This window comes from Epinephelus lanceolatus, chromosome 12 (assembly GCF_041903045.1).
Source record: "Epinephelus lanceolatus isolate andai-2023 chromosome 12, ASM4190304v1, whole genome shotgun sequence".
NCBI lineage: Eukaryota > Metazoa > Chordata > Actinopteri > Perciformes > Serranidae > Epinephelus > Epinephelus lanceolatus.
This window is the reverse complement of record NC_135745.1, coordinates 16,157,501-16,179,966: the sequence shown is the minus strand read 5'-3', so window position 1 is coordinate 16,179,966 and position 22,466 is coordinate 16,157,501. Positions and strand designations below refer to the sequence as shown.

At 40.1% G+C, this 22,466-nt stretch overlaps 2 protein-coding genes across 2 annotated transcripts in view; one reads left to right on the top strand and one right to left on the bottom strand.

Moving 5' to 3' along the window:
- Window positions 1-5,799: 5,799 nt before the first annotated feature.
- myadmb (myeloid associated differentiation marker b) lies at window positions 5,800-13,371 on the bottom strand. Its single transcript, XM_033651399.2, has 2 exons — window positions 13,214-13,371; window positions 5,800-8,708 (listed from the first exon to the last, which is right to left on the bottom strand). The coding sequence occupies exon 2, from the start codon at window positions 8,591-8,593 to the stop codon at window positions 7,712-7,714; it is 882 nt and encodes a 293-aa protein (XP_033507290.1). The 5' UTR covers window positions 8,594-8,708; window positions 13,214-13,371; the 3' UTR covers window positions 5,800-7,711.
- Window positions 13,372-16,164: 2,793 nt separating this feature from the next.
- Window positions 16,165-22,466, top strand: part of pex19 (peroxisomal biogenesis factor 19) — an 8,420-nt gene continuing 2,118 nt past the window's right edge. Inside the window, exons 1-7 of the mRNA XM_033649555.2 lie at window positions 16,165-16,270; window positions 17,199-17,287; window positions 18,935-19,097; window positions 19,192-19,277; window positions 19,365-19,538; window positions 19,622-19,789; window positions 20,214-20,258. Of these exons, the coding sequence (XP_033505446.1) occupies window positions 16,186-16,270; window positions 17,199-17,287; window positions 18,935-19,097; window positions 19,192-19,277; window positions 19,365-19,538; window positions 19,622-19,789; window positions 20,214-20,258 (810 nt within the window). The 5' untranslated portion in view covers window positions 16,165-16,185. The remainder of the gene's footprint in view (window positions 16,271-17,198; window positions 17,288-18,934; window positions 19,098-19,191; window positions 19,278-19,364; window positions 19,539-19,621; window positions 19,790-20,213; window positions 20,259-22,466) is intronic.

Genomic DNA, 22,466 nt, shown 5'->3' with positions numbered 1-22,466 from the left:
ATCTTAATGCTAGTTAGGCAATTAGCACATTACCAATACATCCAACGTTGAAAGAACAAGGCATATTTGCTGTGCACCAGTGAAAAATAACGCAAACCAGGAAATGTTTCTGCTCAAGAGCTCAATGGCTAAAGAAAAATAATCTTACCTCATGTAAAAAGTTTGTTGCGACTTTACTCCTTCTTGACTTTAGGTCTTTGTTTGCATTTCTCATTTCTGTTTCTCTCCTTGTGTGCTAAGCTGAACTGCCAATCAAAGTGATTTCGTTTACTGACGGGCTCCACTTTTGCCGACACCAATTCAGCATGCTGAACCAGTGATAAAAAAGCATGCTAGCACCGACAAGGGCCAACAGTGCAGGAAATATAGCACCAAGGAGGGTGGCAGACACTCACCAGTGACCCAACTTTGACCGACTTCTAGTTGTCGGCTTGGTGTGTCAGGGCTTTGAACAAGAGATAGTCCTCCACATGACCCCGAAACAAAACCACACCTTGTTAAGTCACATGTGTACTCCCCATGACGTATAAACTGTCCTTTATGTGCAAAATTGATCAAGTTCCTCTTTAAAGCCCGTGGATAACAGGAGATCCTGTAGTGGGAGCAAAATTTACAACACAGTCAAGAGTCACAGCAGGGTCAGAGGACACAAATGTGTTGAAATAAAATTAAGGAACAACCCAACAAAATGACATCACTTGTTAGTCACAAACAGCTTGCACAGCTGTTTACCATTGAGTCTCTCGTGGCTTGGAAAGAGAGAAGGAAGTAAGTATCTGTGGGAAGATGAGGATACATGAGCCTCAGCGATAGAGGAATGGCGGGCCTTTCCAAGCTCTCAGCACATCTGTGTGTCTATTTTAACATGGCGTATGTTTTCACTTAAGTTCTGTGTTGTCATTCAAGTGTGCTTGTTGTTACACACTTGACTCTTGGTTGTGTTGAGAACAACACATCCGCTGTAAAAGTGGAAACAAGATGCTGCGTTTGAGACAGATTTCTTTCTATAGCCTCTTTCATCTGAGATTGTATACAGCTATTGTGGTGCCAATGACTTGCGCTCTTTGTTCTTTCTTTGTATAGGTCAGAGTGGGAAGGCCAAGAATTAACTTGGTTACTTAAGGAGAGTAGGAAGGCTGCTCTCCACAGGGCTTTTTCACTGTATACAAGAAAAGCAAAGGTTCCTGGGAGATGGTGTAAAAGGGACAATAGCAGTGCAGACTAACCTCATGCCAAAATTAACTTTTAAGAGGCCAAGGACATAAGAAAGATAGAAAAACAGTTAAAGGTCCAGTGTGTAGGATTTAAGGGGATATATTGGCAGAAATGGAATACAATATTCATAACAATGTTTTCATCAGTGTATCATTGCCTGAAAATAAGAATTCTTGTGTTTTCGTTATGTTAGAATGAGCTGTTTATATCTATACACGGAGCGGGTCCTCTTCCACCAAGTCTGCTATGTTTTTCTACTGTAGCTCAGAATGGACAAATCAAACACTGGCTTTAGATAGGACTGTTCATGTTTTCACATTGACCGCCAAAGTTCTCCTTCACTCTTGGCACATGGGAGATTTCAGTTCTGCAGCCTCACCACTAGATGCCACTAATTCCCACACACCAGACTTTTAAAGGCTCTGTATTTAAGAATGTGGCCAAAACGGTTACTGCACTCAAATTCAAAATACTGCCGTGAGTCGTGTCCGCCCCCCTCCCCTACCGATTCGAGGTTGCTGGACAGCGGCACGCTGGAGACTGATTTGTTTGCCCATGGGCGGCTGCCGTGGCAGGGCCGCGTTGCTGCGTCCTTGATCTTCGGTTTTCCAGCGGACCGTTCGAGCAAGTCCGGCTTCTCTGCTGCTAATGCTGCTGCTGGGATACAGCTGAGGAGGAGCTGGCTGCTAATGCTATGTACCGGGACACTGCTAACGCTGCTGCCGGGATACAGCTGAGGAGGAGCCGGCTGCTAATGCTATGTACCGGGACACTGCTAATGCTGCTTGCCGTGCTGCTGTAGCTCAGTCGTAAGTGTAACTGATGCTGAGACTCTACTGACTGCGTGACTGGTAGACGGCGGTGGGTGGTGCAACAGGCCAAAACACAAATTTAAAACATAAACATGATTTGCAGACTGCAAAAAAATTTTTTAGATGCAAATATTCTGGCTGTACTATTGTTGTCGGTGTGATCAGTATGTTATATGAACATTATTCCTTAGTCTCTGTGACATATTAGGAGGATTTTACGACTATTTGCTTTAGATTTCTTACATATAGCTCCTTTAAGAGAAAAGCTACAGTCAGTCCTGAGACTACAACATTTGCACTCCAGCAGTATGTGAATACGTTTATATTCAAAACTCATGATAAGCCTTTAATAAAACCTGAGCTGAGTGAAGCACCTTCTATATAGCTTAATATTTCTTCTGACCATTTTTCGAAATTATTTTATTTTGTAGCATTTCAAAGAAACTTATTTTACATGTATGTATGGTGTAATCCAAACTCTGCGGACCAAAATAATTCTGCAATATCTATTGCACGTGGATAGTTTGATGTTGAGTCATGGTGTTCCTGTTTTGTGATCCAAGTTCACTAACTCCTATTTGCCAGTGGCTGGGCTTGCTATTGTAGTAACCATGTTCCCATGCCAGAGGGTACAACCCTTCCTTAAACAAAATAAACTCCATGATATGTCATTGTGTCAGAGGTGGGCGTCGTTGCTGTCTCCTTTCCTGGCCACAGATTTATAAGGGACTGAAATGTTTACTGTGTTCCACTCCGTCCCTCAGAAACAGTGATCATCAGTAGTCAATCTTCCTGACAGTTGAGGCTCTGGAGACCTGAGTTAGACTGAAGACCCTGTAGGTTGCACTGGGGTCTGCAGAGCTGGAGGGAGCAGTTAAGTGGAGAGGTGGGGAAAGTAGAGAGCGTGTTGAAACATCAAGTAAACAGGGATGTATAAATAGTGTGCATGGAACAGGTGCTAATTTATACTTGGGTTATTTTCAGTTCAAACAATCAGCTATTTATCCATCACTTTTAAAGTGAATTCATTGATGTCTCATTGTGAACATTTTGACATGAATGTGGCAGAGTTAAAGACAATTAAAGATCTCTTGTTCTGCAATACTACCAGTGACACAACAACCGGCGACAAGTATTATGTTATTATACACATATGATTATTGTCACATATGTATACTATCAGATATTAATATATACTTTCAACATATTGTACCACAATAGCCAGAATTATAACTATAATATTATTACTTTCATTAATGTTGTTGTAAGCTACTGTCATTACCGTCTGTCCTGCATCTCTCTCTGTCTCTCTCTCTCTTTCTGTCTCATTGTGTCATACGGATTACTGTTCATTTATTATGCTGATCTGTTCTGTACGACATCTATTGCACATCTGTCCGTCCTGGAAGAGGGATCCCTCCTCAGTTGCTCTTCCTGAGGTTTCTACCGTTTTTTTCCCCTGTTAAAGGGAGTTTTTCCTTATCTGCTGCGAGGGTCCTAAGGACAGAGGGATGTCATATGCTGTAAAGCCCTGTGAGGCAAATTGTGATTTGTGATATTGGGCTTTATAAATAAAATTGATTGACTGATTGAAGTGATTTTCAATCGAAACCAATGACACGAAGCTATAAACTGACGCCTGGCACTTGTTGTTGCATGACAAGTGTGATGTGCTACAAATCGAAGCTCAGCTGGACTCAACTTTATTTCACTTCTCCAATAAAGTGGTGGAGCATGAACGATCATATGTTACTGTTTTACCATTTCCCCATTATGACATAAACTAGGCTACGTCAACAAGCTCTTGAGCAACACTGCAATGGCGACTCATCGACACTGTAGCTTATCATTTGTAGTGCGAACAGACCATTACACTTGATAGTGCTAGGCAGATAGTGTACATTTGGCTTGTGTAAGCTCCTGTGCTAATGCTAGCTACTGATTTTTGCCTGTGAAGAGAACCAAAAAAATTAGCTAAAAGTGTCTTTGAGCAACATGGAGCTGTAAAATGGAGTGTTGATTCTTAGTGGTATCAGTAATACTAACAACCCTTTCACATAACCAACAATTATACTAGTTTAGTATAAATATACTACTAAAAATGTTTACAACCTTCAATATTCCTGTAATCTGATCAGTCTTGTCAGTTCACAGCAGTATTATGAGGACTATCTTTACAAATGAATTGAGTAAAATAGTAATTGTACTTGTTAAACTACATTTATTTGCAGAATTTTGCAACACAAGAACTTTAACAATTGTCTGCAGCCATATTATGTGGGGGTGTAAGATAGACTGCGTATCACCACTTACTCCCATTGTACAAAAATGAAGCCAAAACATCCCAGATACAGCCACTGCCATATTGCAGAGGTGATGTCATTCGGAGTCAGAGTCTGGTTAACCGCGTTTATAGTACAAAAACGTACTTATAACAAAACGTATTAGAAAAACAAACACTTGAACATACATGAGCATGATAAGAACTACCTAAAATAACAAAAGCAGTCTTAATTAAAGATTTATTTGACGTACTTTGAATTGGGTTTGAGTTTGGCCCATGTCCTATCTGCTAACATGGGGGGTGGGGTTGATGAGAGACGATCGAGAGGTTAGGCTTCACTTTTGGGCACCTGTCATGTTCATCTTTATTAGGCCTATATAGTCTATGGGTTCTACTTAGGCTCAGTAGTGTTTTAAGCTAAATGCTAACATCAGCATGCTAACACCATGACATCATAATGTCAAAGCTAATGTAATGGTGTTCAGCAGGCACTTAAATATTTACCATTGGATGCGATATTCAATGCCCATATTTGGTCATTAACACATTAAAATCATTACCTGACAATAGTGTTAGACGAAAAGTTAAGGAATCACCAAAGTTATCCCAGTTCATCCTAAGGGGGGCATGAATGTCTAACCAAATTTGATGACAGTCCATCCAGTAGTTTTTGAGACATTTCACTTTAACCCACAAATGTGAACCTCATGGTAAAGAAAAATCAGGGGATCATATCAAGGTGTTGGGAAACACTGTTTGGGAACCATGAATGTTTGTACAAAATTTTGTTGCAATTCATGGAGTAGATTTTGAGGTATTTCACTGGATAAGTAAAAACTTACACTGACATGCTGGTGGCGCTTTATAATATTAAAGGCCCGAACATACTTGGCCGGAAAGTATGCGGAACGGACTCCGCGAGGAATGTCCGCAGTCATTCGGGCTTTCATAGTCGAGCGCACTTCCACGTTGTAGTTTCCTGTAAAAATGTCTGTGAAAAATCCCCGCGATGTGAAAAATACATGCCGAGCAGTCACTGGTGCATGGAGCGGAGTCTGCTCGGTCGTAAAATCGTAAACTCGGTTTATGACCGCGCGGTCGTAAACCGAGTATGTTCAGGCCTTTAGTCAGGGGGGCAACAAAGTTATCAGGAGTCATCCTCTGGATACTATGAATATCTGCACCAAATTTGAAAGCAATCCATCCTACAGTTAATGAGACATTTCTTTCAAACCAAAATCTTCAATCTCATTGTGGCATTAGAGAAGGGAATCACCAAAGTTATTACAATTCATTCTTCTGGGGACCATGTGTGTCTGTATAAAATTTCATGGCAATCAGTTCAATAATTGATGAGATATTTCAGTCTGGACCAAATTGCAACAGAGCTAACTTACTCCATTAGCATGGCTAAAACCAAAATAAAATAACAAACCAAAAATCAAAGTGGCTCATACAGCACCTTTAACCAAACCAAAACAACACACACCTGTTTAACATGTGGTTTTATTGAAACACTGGATTATGTTTTCCTACAACACTGATGTGGTATGCACAATTCAAACACGAACAGTGGAATATAAAAAAGCTGAAGAATATAACAGTAACAACATCTAGAGAGAGAGAAGCATCATTTTGGTCTCTTCCTCTGAATATTTTTTACAGCAGTACAAAACCAATAGACCCAATTGACAACGTGCATCAATTTAGTGGTGTGAGTTTGGTGTTAAAAGATGCTTTGATATTTGGAAACACCAGAAATTTGAACATACATAGAAAATACTAATATTAAGTGCACTTTAAACATACTTTTCTTGTTGTTTTGCATATGATCTTTCCACATATATACTGTATTTTCTTGCCATTGATTGTAGCTTGCAATTACAGAAACACATATATCATAATAGGAGCAAAAAGCTAGCCTAGCATGTAAACTATTTTGCTCTCCTTCAAGCCTTACAACACTGGAGCCATTTAAAAATGACATGAATGATTCAACCTGATCAGCTACTGTGCAAACTGTTGGGAAAACAGTCAATTCCTTTAATGAAATAATCAAAAAACAAAACAGGAGTCTTGAATTTCTAATCGTATGGCATATGAATATTTCCTCCAACAATTAACTTAATCTTGGCTCCTTTCAGCTCATTATTTTTCTACATTTTATCCTTTAAATTGAAAACAAATTTTAGGCAGAGCAACAACATATACATTATGCAAAAAACAAAAACACAATAATAAGCCGCCATTTTCTTTGGTTTTTCTTCATTTGTCATTCCAGACTATGTTTACATGCACATAGTATCTTTGGTGTTAGCTTGTATCCTTGTTCAGGAGATTCGTTTGATAGCTTACCCCAGAACATCTCTTTATACATGAATGATCTTGTATTTTGAGTATTGCAATTGGCAATGATCTGCCATTAACAAAACGATCCAGCAATTACATTCAGGTCTCCCGTAATCAAGATTACAATCTATCCAGGCCACTGGAAGCAAGGTATGACTGTTACATGCTCCAACACATGAAGAGAAAGCCTCAGTAATTTAAGGGAATATTGTTGTACGTGTAAACATAGCCATTGACCTCCACCTTTCACTCCTCTCTCTCTATGGTCCGAAGCAGTATACTTTATACAAAATCAAATTTGGCAGGTTTGCAGAGGCGTAACTGTGAAAAATAAGGCTGGGCATCTATATCATATCAATATTGTTATATGAGACCAAATATTGTCTTAGATTTTGGATATCATTATATCCTAAGTGTTGTCTTCTTTTGGGTTTAAAGGCTACATTACAGTAAAATGATGTAAATTCCTGAACTTAGACTGTTTAAGCTGCTCTATTACTTGCCTTTACTCACATAGTCATTAAATCCACATTACTGATGATTGTTTATCAAAAACCTCATTGTGTAAGTATTTTGTGAAAGCACCAATAGTTAGCCCTACAACAATATCACATTATTGATATTAAAGTATTTGGTCAAAAATATTGTGATAATTGGTTTTCTCCATGCCACCCAGTCCTAGAAAAAAAAATCCAAACGCAAGATTATCTTTTAATAACTTGGGTTGGCCACTAAACATCCTGGGCCAATCGTTACACAAGTACTTTGTGAACGTGAAATTAAACCCTGTGATTTTTAAATTTCAAACAACAAATGGAGTCACACTTGATTACAATACTACAATGAACTATACCAGTTGTGCTAAAACTCTATAGTTTGCTCCCACCGTGACCCAGATGCTCCTCCCGCTGGTGTGAATGCCATTAAACAGTGATTACACTAGCATTGGCTCGCAGCATTGTATTTGACAGCAGTTCAACAGCCTTTGAGAACCTGCCTAATTCAATTTATATTTTGAGCATACTGCAGGCCTAATACCTTTTCTCTTCCCTCAAGCGCTGACAAACACCAGGCGGGTGGAGTAGATCAGGTCAGCCAGGTAAAGGATAAAGTTGACAGCAGTGAGCACAGCCACCGCCATGGTCTTATCCCACACACACAGCCCCAGCGCGGTGTTGCAGTTGTAGGGCCTATCTTTTGTTCCACCATGCTTGGGATCAAAGTTGAAGATGGGCCAGATAATGGTTGCTGACAGATAGAGGACCACGGCCAGGAGGGCATAGGCAGACAGGAAGCGTGCAAACGGGAAGGGGAGGCAGCCGGTGCATTCACCTATGCAGAGCAGGATGATGGCAGCCGACAGAATGAAGCAGATGCAGTAGACTGACATGCAGTACTTGAGTGCATCGTGACGGTCGTACAACACGGGGTCGCTGACGAAGACGAAGATGATGCAGGCCACAAAGGTCTCGCAGACTTTCAGCAGGCCGGGGGCTGTGGCCATGTAGCCAGCCACCTCGCCTGGACGCGCCTTGCTGATGCTAACCTCGGTCATGTAGGCGATGGTGGCCAGGCAGGAGAAGACGGTCGCCACGATTCGGTAGTCACGCGTTTCACTTGGTCCTGTTGAGCCCTTGAGGAAGTAGAGGGGGAAGATGATGGAGGCAGACAGGCAGAGCAAGGCAGCGTAGCAGGCGAAGGTGATAGGGAAATTCTTCCAGGAAACAGGGGCTCTGGTCTGAAGGCCGAACAGCTCCACCAGGATGACAAGCAGAGTCCCGGCGAAGCTGAAGGCCCAGCAGAAGATGCACCAGTCTCCGGTGCCATGGTAGAGTCTGCCTCCATGCACTGCCACGGAGAAGGCAATGCAGGAGAAGACCAGCGCTGCCAGCCGTGTCCATAGGAGGGGGCTGGAGTGGAGGACTATAGCCATGATGTGGTAGGTGATGCGTGAAGCTGGAATGGTTCTTGCAAGATATGAGTCTCTTCCTATTGGGAGTCACTTCTGCCGATTTTTGCTGTCAGCCACTCAGGGAAGGCAGAAAAGGCTGTAAGAAGAAAAGACATAGAAAAGACTTAGTAAGCAAGATTTCAACGCTTATGCAATTTTTTATGACCTCTAGATGGAGAACATGATAAGACCACATGAGGGCTTAGACAGACTCTGCACTCCTACATACCATTTTCTGAAACACACAATGCTGTTATTGTATTTTTATGAATGGTTGAAACAACAAGTGAAACCATGAAAACACAATTTAAAACCACAAATAATGACTGCACTGTGTTCGCACTCGTCACAGCACATTTACATCTGGTCAGATCATCTGGTGAACACTCCTCCTCTTTTTCTCTGTTGCTTTCTGCCCGTATCAAGCTCCAGACTGCTTTCTCAACAGCATTCCTGCCCTGAGCGCAGACTGTTTCACTCTGACATTCCTCCATGCTCATGTCCTCGGACAGGCGTGGTGCCGCAACCTCCACCGACCCGCAGTGTGTCTGTCATCGTGCTCTAAACATGGCCCTTTCCACTCGTTCCACTCCCACTCCCAGGGACCTCATCTTCACTGCACAACAAGGCTGAGAATCTAGTCCTGCCTAAACTTTGTTAAAGGAAACTGCATCTTTAAGGCCCTGAAAACCTCTTGTTACTATTAGAGATAGGGTTCTTTCGGAGAACAAATTTTTCTTCGAAAGCTAAAGCAGTTTTTTTTTATTTCACATGATTTCCTGATGGTTTTACAATGCTATTTGAAGAGGGCAGGGTTCAGTTGGAAACAGCTGATGTCACAGCTGATGTCAGTACACCAACTTAGAGTAGGTTTTTAAGCACTAAAGGGGCTCTAAGCAAAATTCAGAGCATATGAGTTGTCTGGACACAGTTCTCAAAATGGAAGTGGCAGTACGGATTACAACTGTAACCATATCTGTAGGTTTTCTATTTCACTTCATTTCGATTCAGCAAATTATTTTAAATCAAACATGGCTAAAAGTTAAAGCTACTGCAAAAGCATTTTCAGATGCATCTCCTCATGTAACAGCCAAATGAGAAAACCTCTACTGTCATAAAAATTCAAATTTACTGATTTTTTTGCCAAGAGTTTAGTAGCTCATTATTTCCTCAACTTGGTAAACGATATAAAATATATATTTACTGAGTAAATTGGAGAGTGGAAAGAGTCATAAAGTCAGCAAACCGCTACTGGTCACACCAGACCAAGTGAGCAGTTGTAGCACACCACACCACCCAGTCTGCTGGGTTAAAAAAGGGTGTGTTTTATTGCCTATAAAATTAATTGTTCATTTGTTAGAGAATGAATATGCCATTTCCTCTTTTACACAGCCACACTTGTAGGCTACATAGGAATGTGTTTTGGCTATGGCTTGATTTGTCCGTTGACTATTTTTTGATTGTTTTTCATTGTTTCAAATTGGTTTTGTCAAAAAAAAAAGTGATATAAAACAGAGAAATGGGAAATCCTCGCATTTGCAAAGCTGCAACCAACAGTTTTGCTTGCTAAATTACGTTTTTACTTGTACTATAAAAGTGTTTAAGGTGGGCTAATCAATCATTTGACTAATCTTTTTCAACTCAAGTTAGAGCAAGTTTGCTTGACTGACAGATGTCCATCAGAATATAACACTCAGCCTTGTCTACTGCCCGTCATTTTGCTCCACCTTCACCCTCAAATTAGAATTTTGAGACAAATGGTGCAACAATCTCGACTCAAGGTTTCAGAACGCCCTTTCCGAAATGATAGTTGATGTCACGTTTTCAACAAACCCTAGAGACACCAAATCAGGTGTGAAATGCTTGTGTCCATCTGTTACCATTGCAAGGCAGAGAAGGGTTTTTCCAGTTGATGCAAATTGCTCAGACTGCAACCTTGTGTGCAGCAGCATGTGCTGTGATCTAATGAGGATACTGTCATTAGTACAGATATCCTCTCCCTGCTCTACAGTGGATTTCTATTGAACGTTGGTGCACAATTGCATCTATATAAAGAAGCTCTTGTTCTTTGATTCTGAGGGACTGATGGTGATGACAGGTGATGTTTGTTGATGTGCATTTTCTGAAATCAGCTCTGGACAAAATATGTCTGGATGGGACAAGAACTCAGCACTTGTACCAAGATTCTTTTGTTACATGCTTCACAAAATATCTTGACACAAGTTGATCTGGTTTCGAGGCTTTCACAAAAACAAGATTTTCAGCCACAAAACACATTTAATGAGATAAGTAGGACATTTTCACAGTGTTGAAACCCTCTGACAGCACCGGCTGTCCTCCCTCCCATCCCTCCTGACACCCATCACCCACTTGGCTCCACAAGGACTGCATTCCCTGTTCCCAGTTTACACAGCGAGACAGTTATAAACAAGGAGAAAAAGCCTGTTTACATTAGCCCCATTAAACACCTATAAAATAGTCGATGCTGGGGAGGTGAAAAGCTGAACTGGTGGCGAGGTATGAATAGAAAGAAGGGAACAAAAAAGAGAGAGAAATGGAAAAAGAGACCCCTTAAACTCCTGTATGATGACTAAGTTGAAGCCAAGAGGGAGTGGAGTGGAGGGGAGGGAGGGGAGGAAAAAGAGGGAGGAACATGGGGGAAGCCCTGTGTCTCAGGCCGCAGAAGGACACATAGTTTAAACACAGTGATGGAGTAGAATAGCAGAGAAGTGAGTCACCACCGGGCCCCTCTCTTTCACCACTCCTCCTTTTCTCTCCCCCCTTCCTCCTCCCTTATTTCTTGTAAGATTTTCCAACTTACTGATGTGTTCCAGATGTGCTGCAGTCTGGCTGCTGCTGAACAACTGGTAACTTTGTCATATTTGCCAAGTTCTTTCCTTTTCTCTCTTTTCCTTCCCTTCCTTCCCTCCTCATCGTCTCATTTTGGCGGCTACTCCCTCTCTTTTCCATCAGTTGTCCTCTTACTCCCTCCCAGCTCAATACTCCCACTCCAGCTTTAAAGTCAGGGTACCAATTATGCTTCATGTAAACCACTCAAAATAAATGTATACGGAGGGGTCGTAATGGAAAAATCAATCCCGCCACTCCCGCCTTTTACTTTGCTGCTTATGGAATCAAGTCAGGAAAGAAATGTGAGAGGAAAATGGCAGAGGGAGGACAAAAAAAGGAGAAAAGAAACAAGAGCACAGTGTGGAAAAGTGTCTTTTCACAGCGCAGCATGGAAAACACGACAGGATCACACAAATAGGGGCACTTCCCCAAATGGAAGAGGTGCTGAAAATAGGCTCACACATCAGGCTTGCAACAGGACAGCAAACAGGATGTGACAGCATCATGCTCCTCTGCACAGTCACTTTTCATACAGACAGCAGGACGCACACACACACACACACCCATGCACACACATGTGCAGGAAACAAGTGTTTGTCTCAGGCAGAGAGGTCATGTGCGCTGCTTGTTTGGTTGTCATGACACAACATCACTAACTCGATTTTACCCATAATTCACTTACAGGAAACCTGGGGGTCAAAGCACAAGAGGAGCTCTGTTGGCAAACCATCCCAGTGTGTGTGTAACAGCTTCATGTTAGTATATTAGTGTGCGACTGTTGTGTGTTGCAGTCTGTAGCAAAATGTACCTTAACATTTGACCTTTGTAGACCAAAAAAAAAAATCCTAAGTATTCAGCAATTTTTTTTTCATTTTTTGTCAGACAAGAGAACCATCAGAAACACCATGAGAACAGCAACAAGATACTAAACCTCTCTAATGAAATACACACTGACCTTTTTTCAGACCCACCACACCTACTCAGTGTTGAGGGAAATTTGGATACAGTTCGGCATTTAGGTCAAGAACACTAAGGAGGTTATTAGTGAGAATCTAAATCAGTATCTTCAACACATTCAGGCACAACTGTGACACAAAATCCAGAAAGAGAGGGTAAAAGTCCCCATAAAGGAGTGTGTGTCAGTGTGACAGCTGTGTGCTAGGCTCCTGCAGAGGCTCATTCATTGACAGTGAAGGTGGGTGTGCCGCCTGCCGCACCCTTCTCCCACCACACACACACACACATACACACACAAACCACACAGACCCAAAACATAGAAATAAATGTTAAAAACAGGCATTTGTCTTCAGGAAACTGGGCTGAAAATACATTTTTGAAAACACTGTGCACCTGATGAATGTTTCAAAGTCTCTCACCACAAAAATACTACAGCAGAAAAAAATTAAAAAGTAACATAACATTTTAAATGTAATCATTTATAGTTGTTCCTTTTAATGTCAGCTCTGTTTTTATATGGACACATTTCCAAACCCACTTTAAGTATGGACTCAATAATGTCAAAATATGATAAGTTTCCTCTGACGTCCGTAAATGAAAGGCACCCTTGCTGCTGATTGTTTCACATTCTTCACATGAGGCATGCAGGTAGGCAAGATGCAACAAGTTGTAGTTGAACGCATTTTTTTTCCTTGCACAAGCTCACAGTATCTACCTCATAAAAACACGCTTTAAATCACCACCATCAAGTTGTAGGCTATGTATGTTGCCGAGTTTGATGTTAAAGTTGGTTACCTTTGGCTGCGGAGAGTCTCTCGTTTCTCCGGGACATCCAGCAGTAGAGAATCGTAGGTTGCAACTCCTCAGCTCCCTGACATGACCAGCAGCTCAGAGAAGCAGCTCCCCGCCCAGCTAACCAAATTAGGCATCAAATTTGTGCACCGTTATTCACATCTGTCTCGACTCTCCTCCTCCTCCTCCTCCTCCTCCTTGCAGCCTGAAGCCCAGGACACTGACTGCTGAACACACCCAATGCAGAGCAGCAGAAGTGTGCAGCCCTTTTCGAAATTACATTTTTGATGTGTTTTCCACATTTTCAGAGGCTGGAAGCAGCGTGAAAAGTAGCCCAGGGTTTTTGTATCGCTCTTGTATGTAAAGATGCTGTGTATTGATCCCTGTAATGTGAAATAGAAGAGAGCTTCAATGATTGTTATTTTTGTTATCATCCAATGTGATTGGGTGACATGTGGTCAGATGTTTGTGTCAGTAAAGAAAAACATTTTTCGTGTTTAAATTCAGTTGGGCTGAATACATCTGGTAAATTGTGTTATAATTCGTGAAAAAAGTGGGCTAAGCTATAATAAAACCCCGAATATATGAAAAGACATTAGCTGAGTTAATATTCGCTGCAAAACTTAATATCAAATTCATATGGTTTGGGGATGATTTACTTAAGGACCCACCCAGTTACGTATTAGGCCTACTAATGAAACGTTTATTTTATCACCCCTCCATCAGCGTTTCTATCGGCACAGTCCAGATGACACAAAATATTTGTCAGTGCTAAAGACTGACTCATCGTAGTCTGGGGTTATTTGTATGCGTTGCCCAGCAACGGCAGCTGTAACCCCTGACAACCGTATGGTATTTACCGAGTGTTGTAAATCGACGCGTTTCCTGACCGTGTTAAAAAAATGATCCGAGCGACAGAGGGAAGTCAGTGTGCTCTCACATGCACATTCTTACAAGATTACCTTAATTTAGCCTACCTAAATTGCTCACATTTCATTCAGCCGTTAAAACCTAATGTCATGAGACCAGCACACCGTGTGTTTGTTAGTAGAGAGAATAAGGTTTATTCTATTCTATTTTAATCTATTTTTCACTAATTTTATTACTGAAACAAAAGCTTAAACTTAATACTGGACAATAACAAGACTATGTAAAGTTCATCTTGTAGTTCATCTTGAATTCTAGAAAAAAAATCACTATAAACCAGATTGATTTAGAAAAGGGTGCTGGGATAGAAAAATCTTTGGTTAACATAAGAGCAGGGTGAAAGAAGCATAGATTATCAGGAAAATGTACTTAACCTCTATACGTATAGAGGTTAAGTACATTTTCCTGATAATCTATGCTGTATCATAATATAATTTTATGTTTTGTATGAAAAATCCCAGTCAAAAGTAAAATATTGCCTTCTGAGTTGCAGTGGAGTAGAAGTATAACATGGCCTGAATAGGAAATACTGAAACGAAAGTGCTTTGAGTGAAAATGGCCTACTTAGTTCATTCCACTTCTGGAAAAGACTGACCACATGACCTGAATTTCTGGATTGGCTGGTGTTTAAAAAAAAACAACCTGTAAGTAAGAAAAATAGTTCTTAACTCGTTACACAAGTTCAGCAACTCACAACAGAGTAGCTACTCTGGAGTACACATAATGTTAAAGATTTATAACACTTATGTAAAAAAAAAAACAAAAACAAAAAACATCTGACCTCCATACATGTCATAAGATTCAACAATAGTAATAATAATGATGCAAAACCTGCCTAGTGCAATAGTTAGCTCTATTTTTCCACCTATGGCTCTGATCTAAAGTATTCAATGAAGCAACACATGTCCTCTGATTACAAATAAATCAGGAAGTAGAGCTCTCCTCTTCAGTATTCCACGCCTAGGAGCCAAGCCAGGGCCAAGTTTGGCAGCTCATTTTTTTGTAAAATAATATTGCTGATTTTGAGATTTGACCAGCTGATTAATGAAAATAAATTGGACTTTCAGGTCATTGCTGAAATAAAAACACTCTCACTTATCTTCAGTTGTCTTACAATGAATTCATTTATTTAAAATATTGATAGCGGGAGACAAACCCAACACATCAGTGGTGGCATGGAGGTTGCTTAAAGAAAGAAAATATTTTGAACTTAAATTTGTCGTTAAAAAACAAGGTCACTGGTGGAGGTGTGTGCTTCTTCATCTAGTCTGAACAACACGATGCCTGTCTGCAGCCTGAGATGCAAGATCTTGTTAAGTTTGTGATAAGATGGGTAAGGACATCTTCATTTGCTGTCGAGTGTACGGGAAAGGTTGGGGTCAGTTGACCATGACACTGCAGAAACACAGAGACAACATTTTCTATATATTTTTTAATTTAAAAGTACTTTTGCAGGTTCCTTGTACAATATTCAGCACATTTCCTACAGACCTACCACTTCTAAAAACTACACAGCTCTTTCATTTTTATTCAGATATACTGTAGGGCCTGCAAACATTTTTTATACATTTTTTTAGAGAAGGATTGGCCTGTTTTTTCATAGTAAATTGTAATGCTATACTTTTGCCATACTTGTTTGCATTGTTAATTTCATTTTCTATTTATATGTTTATATTTTGCACCAATAATTCAAAGCAAATTACTTTTATGTGAAAACCTAGTTTGTGAAACTGGGTTCTGATTCTGAGGGTTTTGCTCAAAACTGGACGTGACTGAGCATCAATTAAAGAGGTTACTAATAAAAATAAATAATAAAATATTATAAAAAAATAAATAGATAAATACTGATGACAAAAACAACAAGAGTGAACCTAACATCATAATCTAAGATGAAACATTTTATTTTTAGGCATTTATTTTTTTGTCCTGTGAGTTTTTTACACCACCGACACCAGATGGCGCCAGATTTAAACTCCAGGCCATCGCACATGACGTCATAATTTTGCGACATTTTCACAACACAATCGTCAGTTTCTGGAGACCGGTGGATGTTTGGAGAAGGTAACATCATGGCGTCGGAAACAGGAGAGCAGTCCACTGGACACGATGCAGAATTGGACGAATTGTTGGACAGTAAGTGTTGACATTAAGTCTTTAGGGCGACCCCGTCTTTACTCGTATGAGTACTGTTTGTCCTGGTGTTTAAAACGGCTGTGATTTGGCGCTGGGTCCCGTCCATCTCCCGCTCTGGCAGGGGCTAGCTTGTGCGCTCGGTGGGACCTCCTGTTCAGGTCCCAAATATCGGCAAAGTAACGTTAGCCCATCGCTGACATTCGGACCTGTCGGATATCATTCTTTAAATTAAAGTTGTCACTGCACGCGGCTAACATAATGTCATAAAGTACGTCGTGGTGCTAATGTTAGCTATGTTAGCTAACTTTGCTAGATGTGCTCCACATCAACCATACATTACGTATTTGCCCTTGAATCTTATTTTATCGCTTTCCCCCCGTTGGTCGGTGTTAGGCAAAATAAAAACCCGTTAATCTGACATTGAATTGGATTGTCCTATAATGAGAGGTCTAAAGTCTTTATTAATGAGGATAAACTAAATATTAAGTTAACAGTACAGTTCAAACAGCTCCACAAACCGGTGTAAAAGTTACTGCTAAACTTCTGTGTTGTTAGTTTTAGCTGGGCCTACCCAATTAACTTGTAACTGAGTATTGCATTTCATGACATCAAACTCAGAGCTGGTCTTCCATTTTAAATCACACCATTTAAGATAAGAGACATGATTTTACATTTCAAAATGAGCTAAAAACTTTACCAATCAGAAAGAATACAAGATAAACGGCTTGTGGACACAGTTGAATTGTTAGGAATTTGCTGCATTAGTTGTTTGGAGACATCTGATGTACATATTTATTCCTTCTCTCTTGCGGGCGCTGAAGCTGGTTATAAGAAGTAGATAATAGCTGATTTCTTAACATTTGTGTTGTTGAATTACTCCTTTAAATCTCTGTGCTGTTATAGTTCTAACATTCGTCTTTGCTTTCAGGTGCGCTAGATGATTTTGACAAGACACCGGCCCCGCCAACCCCTGAAGCTGCTGCTGCGTCCTCTTCAGCCACAAGTGGTGCTGAGAAGGTGGGTTTGTTATTGATTGTGTAGTGATGGTGCTGTTTCAGGGTTCATATCCCGTGCTACCTATGCACAGACTATATAGTCTCAGCCTCCACCTTTCTGTATAGGCTTTTCTCTCCTTACTGAATTGTACTTGTCACCTGTATACAGCTTGTGAATCAATTTTGTGTGAACTTGGCTCAAGTAGCAACAGCACTGATTTATTTTAATGTAACAGAGAACTAGTGTCACTCAAAGGTCCAGTGTGTAGGATTTAGAAGCATCTGTTGGCAGAAATGGTATGCCATATCCATAACCATGTTTTCATTCACTTATAATAACAATAAAATAAGGATCATGTTGTCATTACCTAAGAATGAGTTGTTTACATCTACATATAGAGTGGGTCCTCTTCTGCCCAGACCACCCTGTTGTTCCACAGTAGTCCAGAACGGACTAACCAAACACTGGCTCTAAATAGAGGCATTCACATTTTCATGTTTTTGTGTCAGCCTCTATAGTTGTCCTACATGCCTGGCTCACAGGAGAAGTTTCAGCTCTGCAACTCCTACACACTAGACTGTTTATTGACTTTAGTATAAGGTTATGTTCAACCCAAGAATCGAATAATTAGAGAAACTAACAATTAGAAGAAACTTAAAACTTTGATTTTCCTGCAAAGGGATATTTTTGGATATTGCTGTCTAAAGTTTTTTTAAATAATTTTTTAAATGTCCACCAACACACTTGATTATCAAGTTATATGCCTTAAGAGAAAATTGTCTCTTGATATATATTTTTCTGATTGTTTGAGGTCACTGTCTCTAACAAGAGACAAAATATTTATTTATTTGGTAGTTATCAGCCTTTCACTTGGTCAGTTCCTCTGTCTGTTTTCTTCATGTGAAAACCTGTTTACTTTTGCTGCTGCCAAGTGTGTCGATCAACTGGTTGTTGGTTGTGTGATGTGCAAAGCTTGATGTGCAACGCTCAAAGTTCACTGCCCACTAGGGGTGTAATGATACATCGATCCACATCAATTCATTGATTAACGATCCGATTATATCGATGCAAAATGAAAACATCGATCCATATCGTCATCTTAAAGATACACATTTATTTTGAAATTCACATAGCACATCTGCGTCACCATTTCTGGGCAAGCGCGCCTCCGCTCAAACAACAAACAGAGCTCAGAAATAAAATGGTCAAATCATATTCTAGTTGTTTTGATGTAAATGATTGTGTTAGATGGGCATATGATATCGCGTCATATCGATCGCAGGCTCCTGAATCGAATCGAATCAAAATTGTATCATGACAGACTTTGTGATATCGGCAAACATCGTATTGTCATCCAAACAAATCGATATAATATTGTATCGTGATGAAGCTGGTGATTTACACCCCTACTGCCCACCAACTAATGTTTTTGGTGAAGTAACTGTGGTCAAGAAGCCAAAATTGTAGCAAGAATTGTCTAGTAGAAACTGATCGTAACAGACCACACACTTTAAAGTTACAGGTGATGACAAAGTGGTTATTTAGTATGACAAGGAAACACACTTTAAATGCAGCCACTGATAACAGGGAAGACTCAATTTAGCACTCACAGTTCTTCCCCAAGGTGTCTTAGATGGAGTTTTACACGTTTTCTGTTTACCTGTGTAGCCACCCCTACTTGAAGACTGCAAACTCTTTGAGACTCTCTTCGAGGGGGACATGGCTGCCCAAGCCAAGGAGGAGTGGGAGAAAGCCATGACTGAGCTGGCCCACGAAGAGCCAGAATTACTGCAGCACTTCCATAAACTGTCAGAGGCTGCAGGCAAAGTTGGTAAGGGCTACAATTTTGCTTTGTATTTTTGATATGTTTCTGTGCCTGCTATTTTGTTTCTGTAGCGTAATTGTTATGTATGTTTTCTGTGTAGGCACTGATACCGCCTCCCAACAAGAATTCACTTCCTGTCTTAAAGAAACCCTTCGTGGCCTGGCCAAAAATGCAGACAACCTGCAGGTGGGTTAATCAGAAATGATCAGTGAAAGTGTTTAAGTGATGTGAACATAGAACAGTTAATAATCTATTGGTATTGTTCTCTTATAGTCCACAGGACTAGCTGGAGACGACCTTGTCAAGGCTCTAGAGGGCCTGGGTTTGGAAGAGGGTGGCGAAGCAGGCAGTGATGACGGAAACATCCTGCCCATCATGCAGTCCATCATGCAGAATCTTCTCTCTAAGGAAGTGCTTTATCCATCTCTCAAAGAGATCACTACCAAGGTGCATATCTGCTTTACCTGCCATCACTACAGTCTCTAGTTTTACTGTGAAACATCACTCATAAATGTCACCTACCCTCACAGTACCCAGAATGGTTGGATGCCAACAAGCCAAGCCTTAGCCCAGAGGACTACCAGCGCTATGAGCAGCAGTCCAAAATCATGGGAGAGATCTGTAAGCAATTTGAGGAGGAAGAGGGGCCAGGAGATAAAGAGGGCAAGTTCGAGAGCATCATGGACCTGATGCAAAAGGTTGACACACTCTGTATTTTACTTCTTGTTTGTTGAAATGTTAATTGTGAATAACACTGAGAAAAAGAAATCAGAATCAGTCTGTTTATAGGTTTGTTACAATGTCTTTTGCCTAGAATATTTTTTAGAAGAATTGTAAATTAGCATTTAATCTTTACTACAACTAATAAAGTGCTTACATGATGCAGATGCCATACATTAAGTATCTACTGCTACAAGAGTACAATGACAGTTGACAGCATAGATTAAAAATAGTTGTATTGTTTACTTTAATTTCAGTAGACTTTCAATCAGTCAGTCAGTTCTGTAAAATGTTGTAGTTGTCAGTTCAGTCAGTATGCAGTAGTGGTAGTACTAAATAAATTTAAATGTTTGGCTTGTTTAGAATGATACTCGTCACAGATTATGATGCTTTTACTTACAGCTGCAGGACCTTGGCCAACCACCAAAAGAGCTAGCAGGTGATGCGGTAAGTATTCCACTAATCTCTGTCAACAAAATACATGTGTGAGTGTAGTAGTGTGTAGGGGTGTAACGGTACACAAAAATCACGGTTTGGTACATACCTTGATACACAAGTCACGGTCTGTTTTTTTTTTTTTTTTTTTTTTTTGGTACAGTAATGAAAAAAATAGACAACTATTAAATATCTTTTACTTATTGGTAACCTTATTAAAACATACCACCACAGCAGTTAACTCTTTTTACACAATTTTTGAATGAAACAAATATATATAAAATCCTGCTTTTTCACATTGTTTGAATGAAAATAGAAATGTAAAAGTGAAAAATAAAATCCTGCTGTTTTTTTAATACATTTTTTTAATGAAAAATATAAATATAAATTTCTGCTTAAACAGTTTTACTCAATTAAAATAAAAAGTATAGTGCAGCTAGTCAGCTTTAAAGCCTGCTCAGATTCAGTTTTACTAGGAACTTACTTAGCTTTCCCACTTTGTTAAAGTGCAATAAACAAAACATGCTTATATCTAAAGTGCAGCTTAAACAATTTTACTCAACTCCAATGGCGTTGGTTATTTCTTTAGCGCGATGGTCAGGGAACGCTTTCTTTTTAAACGACGACGATATCGTAGTTTGCACCAGATTGCTTTTTCTAGTCGTGCCGGTTAACGTTCAAACTCGGGTGGTGTCGCTTTAGATGCGTTAGCATGTTAGACGTGTTTCCAAGTACATACCCGACCGCTGTTCTGCAGTGTTGGCACACTGCTTTTGTCTTGTCAACTTGTTTATTTCCATATTTGTATTTTATCCTGAAACCAAAGTGTTCCCAAACGGAGGACTTTAGGTTTGCAGGTGGGTCTTCAGGTTCGTCAGGCTCACTTGCCATGTTGTCAAAATGCAAGAATGCGCTGCACAATAGTGAAAGCGGAGATTTACGGTCGGACTCGGTCCGTCACTCAATTAGGTCCGTCGGGGAACTAGATATTTTAAATGGTTCGGCTCGCAAAAACGGAATTAAAATAAAACAAAATAATATCCTGTGCCCAATAATTTCAGTACAGGGTCGTGCCGAACCTAAAGTCGCATACCGAACGTTTCGACACAAATACATGTACCATTACCGCCCTAGTAGTGTGTGTATATTTACAGTATATGACCTCAGTGAATGGCACAAGATGTGTTTCACTGTCTTAAGTGAAAGAAAATATGTTGACATCTGAAGGCTTGAGGGTATATTTGTTTGTCATGATGGACTTTTTAAAAATGTTTTTACTGTGTGATTTGGAACAAAAAGAATTTTTTTTAAATATATTTTTTTAATTGACGTTTAGATTCCTAAATCGATATAATTCAATTCAGTTGCTTCATTTAGACTATGTGGAGGTGGTGAGAAGTTAGAGCTTTTAATTGTGGTAGTCTATAAATAATGTCACGTGCTATCCGCTTTAAGAAAAACGAACGGTAAGCGTGAAAGCAGAAAATGGCGGACAGTCCAAGGAGATACGGACCAAAGATATTCTATAAGACTAGATAACACATTATAAGCTGTGCCAAAGGTACAAAATGGTGCACACTTCTGGTCTCCTTTGTGGGTGTGGTCGTCTCTCCCTGCACCCCCCACTCATTTGGAAGTGTAATTTCCATCAGTGGATGCATGAAATAAGATTCAAAACGATACAATACTATATACACTACAAATTTAATGTGTATTCCTTATTTTGCCGCTCGTTTTTATCTGCTAGCTTGATGTCTGATATCAGTGGAGTGTGAAATCACGTCAGTTGTTGCCAGATCTCGCGAGAGTGTGTCGCTTAAAAGTTAATTTTCTCCTTATTGGTCTGTCTGAAAAATACCATTTCAGAGTCAGAATGTTTAGAAGGTTTGGGGCTTGTAAAAATTGGTCCAGTGACTATGGGGCGAAGGGAACGGTAATGCTCAAGTTTATTTTTCTCATTGAAATTTATAGACTCAGGGTCGCCACTAGTCTCCTAAAGGGGCGGGGCAGTAGTGAAACCCACGTGACACAGATGCAGGAAATGAATCTAAAGTGGGCCATCTCAGTTTATCAATTTATGGACCGTTTATGGACTTTCAGTCTGTAGCAACTCAAACTCAGCCAGCTCAAACAGAGCCACACAAATGAACAATGAAATAAGATTTGCACCATTTTAAATAGTTTTTAAAAAAAATCAATGTGGTGGTAAATGTTAATATA